This window comes from Myotis brandtii, unplaced genomic scaffold (assembly GCF_000412655.1).
Source record: "Myotis brandtii unplaced genomic scaffold, ASM41265v1 scaffold504, whole genome shotgun sequence".
In the NCBI taxonomy this organism is placed as follows: domain Eukaryota; kingdom Metazoa; phylum Chordata; class Mammalia; order Chiroptera; family Vespertilionidae; genus Myotis; species Myotis brandtii.
In genome coordinates this window covers 1,722,182-1,740,784 of record NW_005369217.1, presented here as the reverse complement: position 1 = coordinate 1,740,784, position 18,603 = coordinate 1,722,182, and the positions used below count along the sequence as shown (strand labels likewise).

General features: G+C 46.3%; 1 protein-coding gene across 1 annotated transcript in view; it reads left to right on the top strand.

The window, feature by feature from the left end:
* The first annotated feature begins 11,280 nt into the window (after positions 1-11,280).
* The window catches only part of FGF23 (fibroblast growth factor 23), an 8,060-nt gene continuing 737 nt past the window's right edge, over positions 11,281-18,603 (top strand). The window contains exons 1-3 of the mRNA XM_014548333.1: positions 11,281-11,612; positions 17,133-17,252; positions 17,668-17,690. Coding sequence (XP_014403819.1) covers positions 11,411-11,612; positions 17,133-17,252; positions 17,668-17,690 — 345 coding nt within the window. The 5' untranslated portion in view covers positions 11,281-11,410. The remainder of the gene's footprint in view (positions 11,613-17,132; positions 17,253-17,667; positions 17,691-18,603) is intronic.

Below are 18,603 nucleotides of genomic sequence, written 5' to 3'. Positions count from 1 at the left end.
GGTCGAATGACCCTTTCACAGGGGTCACCTAAGACCATCCTGCATATCAGATATTTACATTACGATTCATAACAGTAGCAAAATTACAGTTATGAAGTAGCAACGAAAATAATTTTATGGTTGGGTCACAACATGAGGAACTGTATTTAAAGAGCCAGAAGGTTGAGAACCACTGAATTTGTTTCATGTGTGGTCTGAATAATATCATTTTCATTTTGAATTTCTTAAATAATTAGCTTGAAACATCACCCTATGTCTCTTCCTACTACTGTCTCTCCAAGCTTTAAAAGAGTATTCACTCTTTTCTATTTTCATTTCCTCATCCCTTGTTCTGTTCTCAGTCCGTATAATCTGGTCTCCAATTCTACTCTGTTGAAATGGCTCTTTGCAAAATCATGAGTGAAAAAATGCAAATCTGCACCCTTAGCTTATGTCTCCTTCTCTGCTGCACCTGATATGGTTAATCATGTCCTCTTTCTGGAGATTTTGCTTCCTCTTGCTTTTATATTATCCCACATCCTCATTTTTCTTTCTCTATTCCTGATCCTTGAGAACACACTCCAATCTCCATAGGGAGCTTAAGACTTACTCCTCACTCCACCCCTAAGAATGGAATCTCAAATATGAGTCAATAACAAAATAGGTTTCTTCTTCTGAAGGGTGTACACTGGAGTTTTGATACTGGAGGCTGGAGCTTTTTAGTAGAAGGAATAAGTAAACTATACGTGGAAGCAGCATGGGGTAAATCACACCATACCCTCTTCTCAGCCACTAAGATCCCTTTTATTTCTTCCCTTCTCTCTCTGCCTCCTTAGAAACCCAGTGGGCATCAGGGCAGGGTGGGAGGGAGAAGAGAAGAGATCGGCATCAGCTTTGCTCCAGCCTTTCGGAAAGGAGCCTTCCATTCTCCCCTTTGTTTAAATGTCTTATTCATTTCCTCCTTTGGGAATTAGACAGGTTAAGACCCCAAGATCAAGAGAAGGATGAGCTTATAGAAAAGAGATCAGGAAGAAGGTGCCTTTGTGTGTAGCCAAGATCTCAAAGTTGGTGATGCCCACAGGGGTCACTCACTGCCTAGTACAGCTCACGAGGGCAGAAGTTCTGGCTGGTAATAAAGGTGGTGCCTTTGCCTGTGGTATCTTCTGTATGTCTTTTACAAGGAAGCCACTGCAACCAATGGCATTTACCAGGAAATGAGGGACTGACGGGCCTCAGCAAAAGTCTATGAGCAACACTTCTTGATATCTCTTGAAGGCTCCTGTTCCTCCACTCTCTTCGGAAAGGCCAATATTCCCCGGATATCCAGGGCTCTCCTTTGTTAGCCCATGTGCTCTCCCTGGACGATCCATCCTTAATATTGCTTCAACTATCACCTGTATGAAAACAACTCCCATGTCTCTACCACCAGGCCCGATCTCTCTCCCCAAAACCACACATGCTCTAACATTCCCCAGACCCAACAAAACCAAACTCATCATCTCTCCAACCAAACCTATTGCTTTCTGATGCTCATCAGCCCTGGAGGCACCCATCTCAGAAACCCAGGGTCATCCTTGAATCCTCCTCTCTGACTCCCGTGTATAATCAATCGTTTATTCCTCTGAGTTCTTTCTTAAGATCTCTCATAACCCTATATTTTTTCTAGCCCCAAATGGCTCCTGCTTAGTTCAGCCTATTACCATTTCTCATCTAGAATATTTTGAAATTTTGCTTACTGGTCTCCACGCATATAGTCTTATTCCTCCTCAAATTTATTCACCACACTGCTACCAGAGTGATCATCCTGAAACATGAGTTTGATCATGTTTATTCCCTGCTCAGAATTTTCAGGGTTTCCCCATAGGCTGAGGTTATAATCTAAATCCCTTAATATGTCATACAAGTCTGTCTATAATCCAACACTGTCCACCTTTTCCTCCCTCGTTTACCAATACTTCACACCCTCTTTTATTTTTTTTAATTTATCTTTATTCTTTTTTTATTATCTTTATTCTTGAAAGTATTATAGAAGTACCCTTTTTTTCACACCTCCTTTTATGCTGCGCTTACATTGAAATCCTTACAGCCTCCCCAAGATGTCATGTTCTTTAGTGACTCTGTATTTCCACATGTGATCTGCCTTTCAAAATAATCTCCCCTGGCCCTAGCCGGTTTGGCTCAGTGGATAGAGCATCGGCCTGTGAACTGAAGTTTCCTGGGTTTGATTCCAGTCAAGGGCACATGCCCAAGTTTTGGGCTCGATCCCCCGTAGGAGGCGTGCAGGAGGCAGCCAATCAATGGTTCTCTCTCATCATTGATGTTTCTATTTCTCTCTCCCTCTCCCTTCCTCTCTGAAATCAATAAAATATTTTTAAAATAAATAAATAAAATAATCTCTCCTGTATCACAAGTGGCTCAGGTAGCTAACTCATAATCCTTCAAAACTCTGGTCAGCTGTGGACCATTCCTGAAGCCAAACTTGACTGACCTTGGCCAGTCAGAGACTCTTCCTGCTGGACCCCACAGCCTTTGAACACAGAGCCTTCATGGCACAATCACACTCAGAGTAGTCTTCTTTCTAGCAGGTGCCTTTCCTCGCCGTACTGTAAGCTTCTTGAATGCAAGAATAATGCCTTTTTACCCATTTGTCTCTGAGTCTAGCACAATGTCTAGTATATACTAGGCACTTAATGTATGTTCACGGAATAATTAGATGTTCAGTCCACCTCACCTGGAGAGACCTTTATGGGGGTAGTAATGAAAATATAATAAAATGTGCACATTTATTAGAGGCAGTTTGGTGTTTTGAGGAAATATAGGGTGTCTCAAAAAATGTATACACACACTTTAAATAATTACAAAGGTGGTGTTTATTAAAATATATTTCATTTTCATAATGAGCTACCAGCTGTTATACATTTTGGGGAACACCCTGTATAAGGAGTGAAAGGGAATGTTGGGTACCTACTATGGGTCAAGTGTTTGCATATGAGGTAGATAGTATATCCCCGTTTTACAGACATGTTAACTAAGCTCAGAGATTCTGAGTAACTTGTAACTTGTTCAAAGTGACAGCCAGTAAGAGGGCAAGCAAAGATTGGAAACTCCAGGTCTATTAGACAAGAAGTCGGAGCTCCCATGCCATGTGGCCCATCAGAAGAACCTTGATTATACCACCTCACCTCAGGATTCCCCAGCTGTAATGCAAGGAAGAATGAAGAACTGGGTACAACTCACTGGCTAGGAGACCTTGAGTCAGTAAATAACGTTTTTTAGCTTTCAATTTTCTCATCTATAAAATGAAGGTAATAACCCATCTTTGCTCCCTCACAGAGCTGAGCTGAAATTCAAGTGAAGTAATGTGGCTTTGTTTTAAAAGGGACTGGGGTAAAATAAAATAAAATAGGGACCGAGGTTGACATAAAACCATGGTGAATGGATGATTTCCTCAAAAGTATGAGAACACGCCCAAAGGAAAAGGCAGTGTGCCACCCAAAGCCTCTGTGCAGGGAACATTGGAGTGATGGGTTGAATGGCACCCTTGGCTTGGGTGAGGCTGGTGGGAACAGCTTCCTTATGAGGTGAGTTGGTCCAGTTCTGAAGGAAGTGAGAGAAGAGAAAGAGTTTGAGGGAGAGACGAGAACGGAAGGAAGACAATGAAGCACAGCTAAGGCAAACCTCAGCACGGAGACATGGTCATGTAAAAGAGGGCTTAATAGAACAGTTCTGTCTTCCTGGAGCAGGGAATCTGAAATAACTGAAGATAAAGAATCATCTTCCTCGAGCTGCACAGCCCCTTCCAGTTTCCACAGCAGCGTCAGACCCTGTGCCCATTCACCCCCACAGCCTTGGGAAGAAGTTGGGCAGGAGCCATCACACCCTCTTGACAGTGAGGAGACTGGAGGGGCCGAGAATGAGCGATCCAGCTTGGCCAGGACACACCACTAGCCATGGGGTGCAGCAGGAATTTGAACCCAGGTTTTTGGTTTTGTTTCTTTTTTCATTCCAAGGTCTGCTATCCCATATCAAGATAAGGGAAGAATTCGTTCCTTTATTCATTCCTTAAGCACCTAAGGCGTGCCAGCCATCAGAAATAACAATCACTCTGAAAGTCACCTATAAGGAATTCTTATAGCGGGTGAGAGCCACGTTGGAACTCCCTGCAGCTGTGGTGGAGGCTGGGCTTGGGAAAGAAGCAATAGAGACCATCAACACTGGCCATATACCAAGCAGGGCTATGTAACCACTTTACATGAGATGAAGTATTCCATGTGCCTTTTAGATCCTGTCAATAATCTAATGAGGAAGGTATGATTATTTTCATCTTTTTTACAGATGGGGAAAGTGAGGCTCAAAATGGCATCGCTGGTATGGGGCATAGCTCAGTTTCTGACCCAGACTGTCTAGCCCAGGGCCTTCATTCAACAGCAGGACTGTGCTAACTCTGAGCTATGCTAAGGAGAATTCATTCACGCCAGGGCAAGGGCTACAGTCAGTCAGAGGGCAGGGAGCAGCTGGAGGTGTGAGGGGGCTGAGGTCTCCCCTCTCCCCCTAGACATGCAGCTCCTTCCAATCATGTGGTGGGAGCATCCTGTCTGCCCCCACGTCTCATCAACCGTGACCTCTAGCGGGCTGGGGGGATGCCTGCCCCCGGAAGCCCCAACATCCTGCACTCTGTTGAACCCACAACGTGTCAGGCTGCCTGTCCCAGCTGCAGCACACAGACGGCCTGACCTGACAGGCTGGAGCTGAATTACCGGCCCCTCAGCTAGAAATAGCCCTCCGAGAAGTGTGTGGTGGCTACGTGTCCACAGGGAGGGGCGGAGGCTGGGCAGGGAAGCCAAGGAGTCCCAGGATCCTGAGATAACATGGTCCGGATGTGCAGAGTCCCAAACGTGGTGGGCTGGCCTGGGTCACAGGCTCCAAGGAGGTGAGTGGGAGCCAGGATGTGTGCTCCCCGACGTGGGCTGCGTGACAAGCCCCAGGCATCCTGAGAGGGCGGGCTGGGCTCCCACCAATCGGGTCAGGCAGACTGTGTGTGTTCAAAGTGTCTATTGTTCCTTCCCTGGGCACAGTCCAGCGCTGGAAGCATCGTTGCCTTCCCTCTGGCGTTGGTCAAAGGCACAGAGTGGGAAACGGGGGAAGCAGCCTGGCAGGGCCCTGCAGACAGAGTGACCGAGCGCTCTAGACTGTGCTCCTTCTTCCTCCACCTAGAAAAGAGCAAACATCTCCTAGTCGATTCTCTTTTTCTACACAGAACAGAAACGAGATCCATGGAGGTGAAGATGAGCGGGGCAGAGGTGGCTGCCAGGACTCCTGCCCTGGGTCAGCTCTTCCACTGCCCGATAGGAGACGGCAAGGGTAATATCCAGGCTGGAGACAAAATAATTGGGCAACACCTTCACTGTAGTCACTAAGCGTAGTTCACGTCCCTGAGGTGGGAGAAAATGGAATTATGGGAAGCCAAGCTTTCCCATCCTTGGGTCAGTGCTAATACTAGGGAGGCAAAGAAGGATCTGTTTGCAAAGGGCTCATGCCCTAATGCCATTTCCTTTATCTCCATAACCGCCCTTCTTCCAAGTGGCACAGATGAGGCAAAGCAGTTGAAAAATTGACCCACCTACTAATGAGGCCTACTAATGAGGGCCTGATTCCCTCCCATGAGTTTATTGCGATGAATAAATGTAGTTGTGATGCGATGGGGACGCTTGCCTGTGGTCAGAAGCCTGATTCTAATGCTAAGTTCTGCCACTAACATGGCTGTGTGACCTCAGGCCTCAGTAGTCCTCATTGTAAAAGCAGGCAACAGTGAGGAACTCCCAGGTTCCCAGCATCCAGGTACGAGAGTCTCTGTTTCTGTGACCCACACAAAGAGGAACGTGGGAGAGGAAGAGACCCCTTGATCGCCCTGTTTGGGGGGAGTCAGTAGGAGAGGAAGGGGAAGAAAATACAGGGGAAAGGAAATGAACTCAGAATTTACAAGTCTCCCAAGCTCAGAAAACTCTAGATGGGCTCTGACTTAGAAAGGCACAAAGGGGAGACTGAGGAGGGGGTGCCAGGGCCATGAAGTGCCAGGCCATGAAGTCTGACCAGCCACAAGGATACTTGATTTCATATCAACTTGTAGGAATAACAGTTTGGAAAGGTCCCTCTCCAAGGAGACCATTTCTGTGAGGGACAAGTGAGATAACCATTATGAAAGTATTTTGAAAAATTGAAAATCCCTATTTACATATAGTTAACTTATTTATTTATTTATTTATTTATTTATTTATTGGAAGGCAGAGTGTTGAAGAGAAAGAAAGGGGAGTCAAAGACCCTCTGGACGTGTGACTATGCAGGGTTTGGGGACCAGGGCCATGAAGTGCCAGGCCATGAAGTCTGACCAGCCACAAGGATACTTGATTTCATATCAACTTGTAGGAATAACAGTTTGGAAAGGTCCCTCTCCAAGGAGACCATTTCTGTGAGGGACAAGTGAGATAACCATTATGAAAGTATTTTGAAAAATTGAAAATCCCTATTTACATATAGTTAACTTATTTATTTATTTATTTATTTATTTATTTATTTATTTATTTATTGGAAGGCAGAGTGTTGAAGAGAAAGAAAGGGGAGTCAAAGACCCTCTGGACGTGTGACTATGCAGGGTTTGGGGAGGGCGGTACAAATGGACAAACTTTACGCTGCAAGCCCTTAATTCAAAAGCTGTGTCACCCACGCTGCCTCCACTGCAAGTGCGACCTAACTCTTTGCCTTTGTTCTGAGTGAAACAAGCATAACCCTGTTCTTATGACCCAAAGTGGACCTTTTGTGAAACCACTCACAGGCCTGGACTCCTCCAGCCTGAGACACACGTCGCCTTATCTCCCTCAGGCTGTCGAGGTGGAGGCTGGGAGTAGGTTCCAGTAAGATGGGTGTCAGCGGAAAAAGGAGGACTGAGGACCTGGGAGGGAAGGAAAAGGCTGCAGCTACAGATCAGTCGCTTGGACTTCTCTCATGTCCTCTGCCCTCCAGCTCGTCTATGACCGTCCATTCACTAAGGTTCCCAGTGGAGGCATCTGCCGTACCGACCCCTCTTAGTCCTACAAAACAAGCTTCTGATTATTGCACCAAAAGCAATATAGCAATTGCATGGATTCTATAATATTACAGAAGTCATTTTTATTTCACTTGGAGTGAATGAATAATGAGGGTTCTATTTATATATTTAGATTTACTTTTGACTACACCTCTTTGGGTGAGACTGATATTATAATGACCTATAGTAGTACAATAGAAATGTACATAATCATACATATGATATTAAATATGAGATTAAAGGCAACTGCCTTACTTGAGTCTATCCCTAATCCAGTGTGGGCATGATAAGCAAGGCAGGGAGAAAGAAATGAGCCAACCAGCAGAGAATTTAAACACTTTCAGTCACCACCCACAGGTGGATAATTCTCAGGTGGATGATCAAGTGTAGCAGGTGACAAAGCAAACAACTCGGGGGAGGGACTAGAAGACAAGACGGTTTCCTAACCCCCAAAAAAACACCCAGACGGGAACATCTGAATTGTTGGAAAGTCTTCAGATTGAGAGACTATGACCTGGGGGAGATCAGATTCTGAGAAAAGGACGTCCGGAGCTAAGGGAAAGTAATGGACTGTGGGAATACAGGTTCCTATCGTCCCCCAGCCATGGTTAGAGCCTCGGTTCTCTGACTGTAAATGCAGGAATGGACCAGAGGCTTCCACCCAGCTCCCACGGCAAATCCTCCTCAGTCAGAGCAGGGGCTTGCAGGGCCGGCTGGAGAAGAGCAGGTGTGCCCACCTGCTGCATGCCAGGCAGCCACCTGGGCACCAAGGACAGTGGTTTCCCAGAACCACAAACCACTGGCCTGCTCCCTGCACTTCCTGCTCCCACCTGGTATGAGCCTTTCTCATTTGGCTCCCAAGGGCACACCAGTTCCCTGATCCTCTGACCAGAATTGTCACAGATGAGTGCCCTGTAGGTGCAAAGAACTGGAACCAACTTCCTCTACCCTCTCCCTTTCTGTCAAGGTTCTCAGAAGCTTCTGGGGAGATGCCACACCCACTGGGCTGGAGGGGAGGCTGCTCAGAGGCACCATGTGCTGGTGCAGTGTTCACTACCAAAATTCGCTAGAAAGGCCCATTTACATCTTAAGCAGCACAGGTCAACCAGAAATCCTAGCAGGGCATGGAAAATTGAGCAGACCACTGAAGGGGGTCTTGGTCTCTGTACTAACTCTGTGATTGAACGCAAAGGCTATTTCTTGATAAGTACTTCAGTGTCATTGGCATCTAGTGTGGGGGATTAGAATCTGCCAGGTAGCTTGGGGGGAAATGCAAGTAGTGGGCCTTGCCCCCTGCAGATTCAGCAGGTCTGAGATCAGTCCTGGGGCTATGGTGATTCTAATAGGTGGCCAGGTTTGGAATCCACTCCTAGGCAGTTCAGCCAGGAGCTGGAAGTTCTGCTATTGGGCAAATCCTCCCCTCCACTCTCAATTTTTCCATATCTCAGGTGAGGAGAATTATTCTGAAGTTCTTGTACCTTCTTCACTCTTGCCAAATAGGAACTGCTTCTTCTCTCATCCCCCTCCCTTTTCCCTTCAGAAATAAACCAACTCCCCTGGATTGTTCTCTGCCCTCAGATCCAGCTGCTGGGCATTCAGGGCTTCTTCTTGGAGGGAAGGTTTGGGAAGTGAAGTAAGTAGCACATCAATTCTCTTTCCCAGCTGCAGTGGCGAGGGAGCTTCCCCTTCCATTCACCCCAGGAACAGAGCCAATGGCCAAGTGCGCCTCCCAAGACACCTGCACTCGCTCCCCAACGTGCCCTGGCAGGCGCTGGGATGCACCCTTCCCTGCCTGTCCATATAAAGGTTCCATCTAGTCTCAGGTCCCCTTTAAGCCCTCTTTGACTGCAGTGTCCCCCCCCCCGCCCCCCGCAGTGATCTCTCGCTTCTCTGAACCCCCTTAGCGTTTATTAAACGTCCTAGTAATTTAGCTCCTCTCTCTCAGTGCCTTGTATTGAACAAAGTTTTTCTTTTTTCTGCTCAATATTATAAGCCTTTGAGGATAAGATTGTACTGCTTTATTCCTGTAACTCCCTCCGCCCTTCCCTTGCACAGAGAAGGCTCTCAGTGCCCACCGACTGTCACTGGTGCTTCCAATCTCTTTCCCATTTGCAAGCGACAGAGGAAATGTAGGGTTGTCAACTGGCCAATGTTCCTGAATGATTTGTATTTGTATTTGGCTGTTTCTTCAGTTAACTGAGTTGAGGGGCTATACTTGTGAACCATTCTGTGAACATCATTGAAGAAGACTGTGTTATACATAAACATTTTAATGTCCTAAATCTTCTCTCTAACCTGGGAAGACAGCACGCTGCCTCTTAGAGACACATCCTGGGTAAAGGCCTGGGTTTCTTAGAGAAACACTGAATATGCCACATTGCTACCTGCACTTCCTTACCAGGCGCCCAGCGCTGGTGGGGTTTGTATATCTAGCAAAGCGCTTAGGAGGGCTGGAGTCAGACTGCCCAGACACCCATCTGACCTCTTCCCCGTATTAACTGTTTAAACTGTGTGCATCAGTTTCCTATAACTATACAGGAAATAACCGCATCTCTTCAGAGGTTTATTATGAAAATTCACTGAGTCAGTACAAGTAAAGTACTTGGTAAGCTCTCAATAAATGTTAGTTGCCGCCATGATTATTATTGGAGAAGCAATCTGGGAAAGCAGAAGACATTGTCCGATCTCATTTATTTGTACATATGAATCCCAAGACCTTTTCTTCATGTGTAATATAAAAATGCTGATAATGCCTGGAGTGCCTATCTCACAGCGCTGCAATGAGATTCAAATGAGCTGGTACACATGAAAATGCTTCGTAATCTATAAAGCCTTGTGCAAATGTAAGATAGCATATGCCCCCCACCGCCGCTGCTTTCGCCAGCACCTATATGATTGTGCATCCCATCATGCTTTGTGTTGTGGTTACTTATCTTTACCTCCCTTCTCTCCTAGCCTGTGAGCTCCTTGAGGCAGGGATCACCGTTTGCTCTCTCTTTAATCAACCACGGTGTCCAGCCTGATGCCTGACCATGGTATGCGCTCAACAAATGGGGAACTGGAGAAGTCGCAGCCTCCTGTGTGTGTTTTTCTGGGATGCGTTCCAGCAGCTTCCTCCCTGTTGAGCTGCATGTGCTAAGATGTCCTCCATCACGTGTAGCTTCCCAGAGGGCACACCTGTGAGGAGCATCTCTGAGAAAGGTCCCATCCTAGGAGCCAGGCACCCAATAGACACTAACTGTGGGGACTCCCTGGCCTGCCACTCACTCCTGGGACCTTCCTGGGCTCTGACCCCTGTGCTCAGCCATCAGTCTCCCGGTCTTCGTGAGGTCTCTCAATGAGTCTCCATATTATTGGAGAGGCCATAATACCAGTTCAGGAGCCCTAGACCAGAGCAATATAGACTATGTTGCTATGGAAAAGGCTCTTAGACTTATTGAATTTTGAGTCCTGCCTGCAGTTGCCTTCAGGGCCAGACCAAATGATTTCTTGGGCCTGATACGGCCCACAGGCTGGACATCCCCCCCGCCAGCCCCTGCCCTAGACAGCCCAACCAGGGACACTGAGAAATCAAACATCAGCATTTCATTTTGTAGAGCAGCAGAGACTCAAGGCCTTGCTTTCCTTCTTCCTGCCTGGAACTTTCCCCAATGGCAACCTTGGTTTAGGCCCCTCTGCTCTCTGCTCCTGTATCTTCATGGGGTGGGGTGGGATGGGGGGGTCTCAGAGGATCCCCGGTGCCTGATGCTATTCTGTATTATTTCTGTGTCCTTCCAAACGCCCACCTGTGCTATACACAGAGAAAAGCACTGGACACATTGTTGCTGATTGGGATGGGAAGGACCAAGAAAACCAAAATGAGTAGACTCATTGGGAGATTAATTGCACAGGAGTCTATTGACCGCATGACTGAAGCTGGATTTTTTCGGAACCGCTGGCTGCCTTCACATTTCCTGGTGGAAGTGGGACAGGTCAACAGTCATAGATAACTTTTGCCCACACATCATTCACTTCTTGGAGCGTTGGCTTGAAATTGGTGTGTGTGTGTGTGTGTGTGTGTGTGTGTGTGTGTGTGTGTAACCGACATGCCTTCTGTGAGCCTCAGAGTTCTCTGCACTCTCTTCAAATGAGCTGATTACAACACAGAGGATGTGGACAGTGGAGGTTTTCCTGGTTGATGTCACACTGCTACCCTTTAAAAGCCCAAGGGGGAAAGGAGGGAATCCAGCCTGGGATCCTCACGCCAGATACCCACCAGGGGGAAGAGGAGAAAAAGGCCAGAGAGGCTGCCCGGAGTCAGGGAGGCAGTGTCAGGTTTCAAACTCCGCACCAGCCATTCAGAGAGCAGCGATGCCAGGGGCCCGCCTTGGGTTGCTGGTCTGCGTCCTGGCCCTGCGCTGTGTGGTCAGAGCCTATCCCAACGTCTCCCCACTGCTGGGCTCCAGCTGGGGTGGCCTGACCCACCTGTACACGGCCTCAGCCAGGAACAGCTACCACCTGCAGATCCACAAGGACGGCCATGTGGACGGCACACCCCATCAGACCATCTACAGTGAGTAGGGGCTTCATTCAGGCTGGGAGGAAGGGGAGCTCCTTTGCCCGTCCCCTGCCAGGGACATGGGGAGACCCTGGGCTAGACCAGAGGGCTAATCCAGCCTCTGTGTGTGTGTGTTTAAACCTTGGGAGAAGATTCTGCCACCGTCCTAGGTAAAGTTTACTGGTTTCTACTGACATGAATACCTTCTATCTTAACTAAAGTCCTTCTTCCCACAACAGCAGCCACTTTCCCTTGTCCTGTCCAAAGAGTCAAAGAAAGGCAAGTAGGTTCAGAGGGCAAAGACAGATAGGTAAATAGTCACTGAGTTTCAGCTTATGAACTTTGGGCAGAGTTAGCAATGGAGGTTGTGAAGAAGATGCCTGTGTCCAACTCCGATTTGAAATAGCTGAACTCAGGGGCTCTTTCCAACTTGGAGCTTCTTGTATTCTGGCCTTTTAAATTTTTTCAGGAAAAATGTATAAAAGACAGACTATCCAGGTATGTTGTCTTGATGGGCCTGATCATGTGCACAAACCATTCATGCACTCATCTATCTATCCATGCATGCATCCATCCAACAGGTCACCAGGCGCTTCAGAGCAACCCAGTTCAGTACAAATCAGTAGCAAATGAGCTAGTTGGGAGCTCTTTGGCAACACGAGACAACTAGAATGTTTTAAAGATTACATTTGTGGAACATTGGATCACAGTCCACAATAGTCAATCAATTATGTATGATTCACATGAGGGCCCTTTGGTGTGCACCTATATAAGAAATAATGAAGCAGGAGGATGGATGGATATTGAAAAAGACAAGGTCTTCTATTTTACTAGAATATGTAAAAATTACTCTAAGAATACAGAAAAATATATACTGATTAAATTAAAGAACAAATTAAAGGAATGAAAGAGTAATCACAGTCTGTTTAATTACAGAAAACTATTTGCCGTATATTGTACTAAATTATTTAGTAATTTTCCTGTGGCCTTGCTGTGTGCAAGACAGTAATTCTGCTAAGAATCAAAGGTTCTTAAACCTGGTAGCAAGGTATATGCACATGCAAAACCAACAGTTCAAATCTCTTCAAGTGCTCAATGGATGGTGATAGAGATTAGAGGAGGGAGAAAAGGTCTCTCCAAATACCAAAAAGGCTCTGGAACTCAACAGGATAAGGTGGGATTCAGGAGTCAACATCTTGGAAGCCAAGTTTGAGTCTAATGGCGAAAATCTGAAATAAATCTGGATATACTTGATACATCCAAAGTGCTGCTCATTTTATCCAAGGGGTGTTTAGCGGAGCCTGCAATGTGTCTGACATCATGCAAAGCTCTGTGACTGCAAAGGCAGACACGGCCCTTCAAGCACTTCACCCTGTCTCCCAGCTTATTATCAGACTTCTCGGAAATACAATTTTTGCAGCTCCCATGGAGGGTCACCCTTACTTCCACTGCAAGGTTTAACGTGCACGAGTGGCTTATGGTACCTTATTTTATTCCCATGGATGGAAAGGGCTTCATTCAATTAGAGAATGCTTGTAAAACTTGTCTAAAATCATGGAATCCCTTCACTGAAAGGAGCCTCCCAAAGACATGTCTTCCTGAACATGACAAAGTAGACTGGTGTGAGCCGGCTGTGGTGGGCTGAGTGCTCCAGGGTATGGGGCTCCGCCTACTGAGCAGGCAAGCCAAAATGTAGAACTTTCCCTCAAATATCCACTGGTGTCAGGCCCAGCGAAGGCACTGAGTATTAGTTGGAATGAATTAAAATGACTGAGAAGAAGTAAAATAAACTGATTTCAGATTTTTTTACTTTACAGAAAAGTGATTTTGTTTTGTCAGGTATAGCTGCTAGCTAAGCAGGGTGCTCCCAGGGAGGGGAACTCAGGTCAAGGTGGTGGGTGGGAGACACTTTTCCTAGTTTGAATAATCGATTGTACTATTCAAATCAGGTATCATGTGCATTACCAAAAAAAAATGCATACATTAAGATAAATGTTACCAAAAAGAATAGAGGAAACATGGGCGTCTGTAGATAGGTAGGACAACTAATTAACAGAGGATTTATAATTACCTCCTCAATGAGTGTAAAGCAACACATGTACACTGATGGGAAGCAGTCGGTGGGTTTTCCCCTCTTAAGTCATTATAGATTTCCAGTGAAATCTGTTTCATTTGATTGCTGTGCTTTAGCAAATTCTTGATTAATAGCTGAGTGCCCACCCCATCTTTGGGTTGTTGGTCACTGTAAACTTACCTACCTACAAGATTCTGTAACCTCCCTTCGGACTCAGCACAGATGGCAGGGAGCCTCTCCTACATCTGTGTCTCCTGTCCTGCTATGAACAAGGCCACCCTTTTTTCCGTTACCCCCCGCCCCCACTTTGTGGAAACAGCAGAGAAAAGATGCTTACTACCCCTGGTTACTGTCATTTCCTAGATGCAGTAACCTTCCTCGTTGGCATTTTCTTTATTTGAAGTTGAATTATCCTCAGGCTCCTTCATCCTTCAAAATCTTCTCTTTCTTCTGGGGAGCTGGAGGTACTTTACACAGATCATCTTACTTGTCACTTACTGGCTATGAGACTAGAACAGAGCAGGTAATTTTCTACTTTAACAGCAGAGGTTGAGGCAAAGAGGTAATATAACAATTACCAGCATTTAGAAAGTGCTTTTACAGTGGATAAAAATATTATCGCATTGCATCCTCTAGACAGCCAAATGAGGTGATTCTGCTACTTATGAGGAAAACAAAGCTTAAGGAAATTAAATAACTCACGCAAGGTCACATAGGTAGTAGATGACCTACCTAGGCAGTGGTCGGCAAACTGCGGCTCTCGAGCCACATGCGGCTCTTTGGCCCCTTGAGTGTGGCTCTTCCACAAAATACCGACTTTTGCACATGGGCCATGAAGTTTCAATCGCACTGTACATGCGCGCCCGCACGTGGTATTTTGTGGAAGAGCCACACTCAAGGGGCCAAAGAGCTGCACGTGGCTCACGAGCCACAGTTTGCCAACCACTGACCTAGAGGATACCATGAGCCCAAACCTGTGCTTCTTCCAGGGCCACACACACCACCCGTTGTGACTAAAAGAAATGTCCCTTCGCTCTGCTGGCTCCAACAGGTTGTGCCTCAAGCAGCCAGTGGTTTCGTCTTTCCTTCTGCTGAATTCTGCCCTCGCATCTGTGCAGACTGTGAAAACATGCCTTCTGAAATGGCAAAGGGAACAAAGTCTTTCTCTTATATTTTCTGGTTTTCCCACTGGCTTATGTTGGTTTGATTCAAGTCTGAGCATCCTCCATAGCCAGCTGCTCACTGTTCCTCTGCGGGCTGATTTCTACTGGGACTGGCCCCGGAGAACAGGACCAGGTGTCCCATGCACACTGCACACAGTGACCCTGAGCACAGGATGCCATAATGGCAGGTCAGCAATACTGTCTAATGCCTTTCCTTTGCTCAACACTTTGAAGTCATTTTTACAGCCATCATTCCATTAGATTCTAATTGTAACCCTACAAAGTAGGCAGGACAGCTGTTATTACTCCCTTTTCACAACTGAGGAAACTGAGGCAAGAGCATGACCTGCCCAAGGCTACAAAGTCAGTAAGAAGTATAATTGGGACTGGAATCCAGTTCCTGGTTCAGTGCTTCTTTCCTGACCCACTGTGTGGGGCCTTGACTTTGTCTTCTGATGATTTCTGTTGGAGACAAGCTACAAGGTGATAGGAAGAGGATGTTAGGTCCACTGACCTTAGTTTGAATCCTGCCTTAGTTTCCACAACACTTAAGTTGGGATGCTGCTACTGCCAATATTAATAATATTAACAATACAACCATTGTTTTGAAAATGTAAAATACATAAAGTTCTTAGCGCACAATCACTCAAAAAGTTACTCAATGTAAAGAAAATTCATCAGGACAGAACTATTCCTTTCATGTTTCTTAAGTTCCTCTCAGGGCTTACCACAAAATTAGCCACCTATTCGAGACACATAGGCAGACCCAATTATGGAGCAATGCAAATATCCTCCACACCTCCCATACCCCACCCTGCTTCCAGAAACTCCCCTCAAGGCTAACCCTCAGCGAAACTTGGAATCAAATTAACTTTCGTCTTTGGCCTCCTCCTTTCTCTTCGTTCTAGGCTTGCTCCTGCCTCATTTCCTCTGTCCCAAATCATTCTGACTTCAGTCCAGATCAGGGTCTGTTCTCAGCTCGTGTCTAAGAATTGGCTGCTGCTCTCCTCAGAGGTCTTGTATTGATCCTACATTGGGTGGAGAAGGAGACGGGCTGTAAGTCAACCCATGAAGTGCTACCACTTAATGGGAATACACCATTTCTAAAAGAGGGATTTGAACCACTACCCGGGCTCCTCCCCGCGGGCTGAGGCCAAATGAGATGCAGGGGGGAATTCTGTGGTAGGCAATGGAAGCTACCTTAAAGACTTGAGGAAATGATTTTCAATAGAAAATGTCAGATAATTAAACAGCATGTGGGGCATAAGTCTTGCTGAATTGTACCCTTGCCACAAAACAGAAAGCTTTAGACTTTCTTTAACTAGGCATTGGTACTTGTTAAAATTGCAAGTTTCCATGGGAGTGGGTGAGGGGTGTACTAAAGCTGTTATCAATTATTTAAGGTGTAGGTAGTGTGAATGGATTTTGGGCCCTTGCCAGAGACTAGTTTTTGAGAGGGGCATTGAAAGACCATGAGGGACAGCACCTTGAGGGGACATCACCAAGTGAGAAAAAGACAAAGAACAGCAATAAAGACCCAAGAAAAAAATTCCATCCAACCCTATTCAACATGGAAAGATAAACCATCTGATTCTAAGTAGCTCCCTCTAGGGGACACACTAGGTATGTAAACCTAAAGCAAGGGGAATGAAATGCATGCTGCAATAGAGGTGTAGGCATTGTGCTGAGAGCAGAGAAGAAAGAACAATTAATGCTGAGGGAGATTAGCCTGGCCTTGAAGGATGAGTGACTTCAATAAGCAGAGAAGAGAGGGAAGATCAATTCTATTACAGTTCTTGACACATGATGGGTGTTGACTGAGGTACCAGGGACATTTGCACAGCTACTCAGGTGGAGAATCAGGCTCTATGTGCAACCTGGATCCTTGAAAGACATCTTGGTATAGATTTTAAAATCACAAAGGCAGAAGCTTTGGGGGAATGTGACTACCACCACAAACATGAAGCGGTATTAGCCAGGCAAGGAGACGATAAAGACAGTCCAGGCAAGGAGAGAAACATGTGTAGGGCACAGGTGAAAGAATGCAGGGAGTTCAGAATGCTCCATGCGGCAAGGGGGTGAAGAGTAAGATAATTGGGGGAGAGGGGACAAGAGTGGGGGCGTGTAGGAGTCAGAAGAAATGAGGCTGAACAAGTAAGTACAAGGGGAGGGTTTGTGAAATCATCATGACCATTAAAATTAATCAAGGGAAGATTCATGAAGGCAGGTTTTCCAGAAGTGCTCGAAGGTGGGAACTGGACGTACAGCAAGGTTTGACCTGAATGCTTTTCTACACAGGTGCCCTGATGATCAGATCAGAGGATGCTGGCTTTGTGGTGATAACTGGAGTGATGAGTAGGAGATACCTCTGCATGGACTTTAGAGGCAACATTTTTGGATCCGTGAGTTTCTTTTTGTGCTGATCACCATTTGCAAATAATTATCTTCTCTCTCTTTTTTTTTTTTTGACAGAACATAGGTGTTTATAGCTTGAAGATTCCATTTGCAGAATATCTTGATGACTTGTTTTCACTGAGTACTTTTTTTCAGTCGAAGTAGTAAATGCTCAGGTTTATACACCTGGGGTTTGAACCAGGCAGTCTGGCTCTGGGGCCCAAACTCTTAGCCTGTAGTCTAATGCCTGTTAGTTTTCATCTGTGTATCTAACACAGCACCCTGTGTGTAGCCAAAGGCCCTTCAGCCATGTCAATTCATGTCATCAAGCGCATTAGGAAGGGTGAGAAACCGTAAGTGTCTTCTTGGTTCTGTTACTAGACTTCCTTGACCTTGGTCAAGCGCCCCCCACCCCCACCCCCATTCCTCTAAATTTCAGTTTCCTTGAATGGAAAAAGGAAAGTGGGATGGACCATTGCCCTGTGGGGCTCCCCCTAGTTAAAGTTCTCTAATTAATTTTCTCTGCTCCAACTGTGCTGGCTGGTCCTTCAGACGGATAAGCAAAGGATTTCCCAAACTACAGGTTGCAGGCACAGCCCAAAGGGTTTTGAGATGGTACAATAATGGGACTGCTTATCTCAGGATAAGCAGACAGACAGACGCACCAGAAATTTCATGAGAGCAATGACTTTCTGTTTTGCTTACTGCTGTGTCCCAACATCAATAACGGTATCTGACCCAGAGCAGAGAAATATCTGTTGAAGAAATATAGAAAATTAAATGGATAAATAAATAACTGTTGACCGCAAATAGCTGTTGACTGCATATACATACTTCTCATCTGTAAAACATTACTTCATGGAGTTTGAGGATTAAACTAAATATAATATGCAGAGGTCCTAGCAGGCACTCAATAAAACCCTGTCCTAGTTAGTGGCAGACTGAGGGCTCAGACCTAGGACATCTGTTGCTAAAGTTCACGTCCCTAACTCCCAAATCACATTTTCTCTGATGTGAGTACCCTCACTTATGTTTGACCCTTCAAACTCCATCCCATCCCCTTTCTCCTTCAAACTCCATTCCACCAGCCAAAAGAGGGTTCAAAAAGGTAGAGCGCTGGAAGGACAAGGCTGCATTTACTAGTAAGTTAGCCCTCCCTACAGAACCAGGCACAGGCGCGGAGGCTCCGTCCGCCCTCGCCCACCTCCAGGCCGGGGCTGTGAGCCCTGTGGCTGCCACGCCCTGGGGGTGGGAGCTGCGGGGGGTGCCTAAAGCACTGGTGCAAACCACGTTTCCCCAGCCGGGTGAAAGGCACCTCCCAACAGAGTAGTCGGGAGGGATGGGGCTCCTCCCAGCACCTGCTGCCTCCGGGACC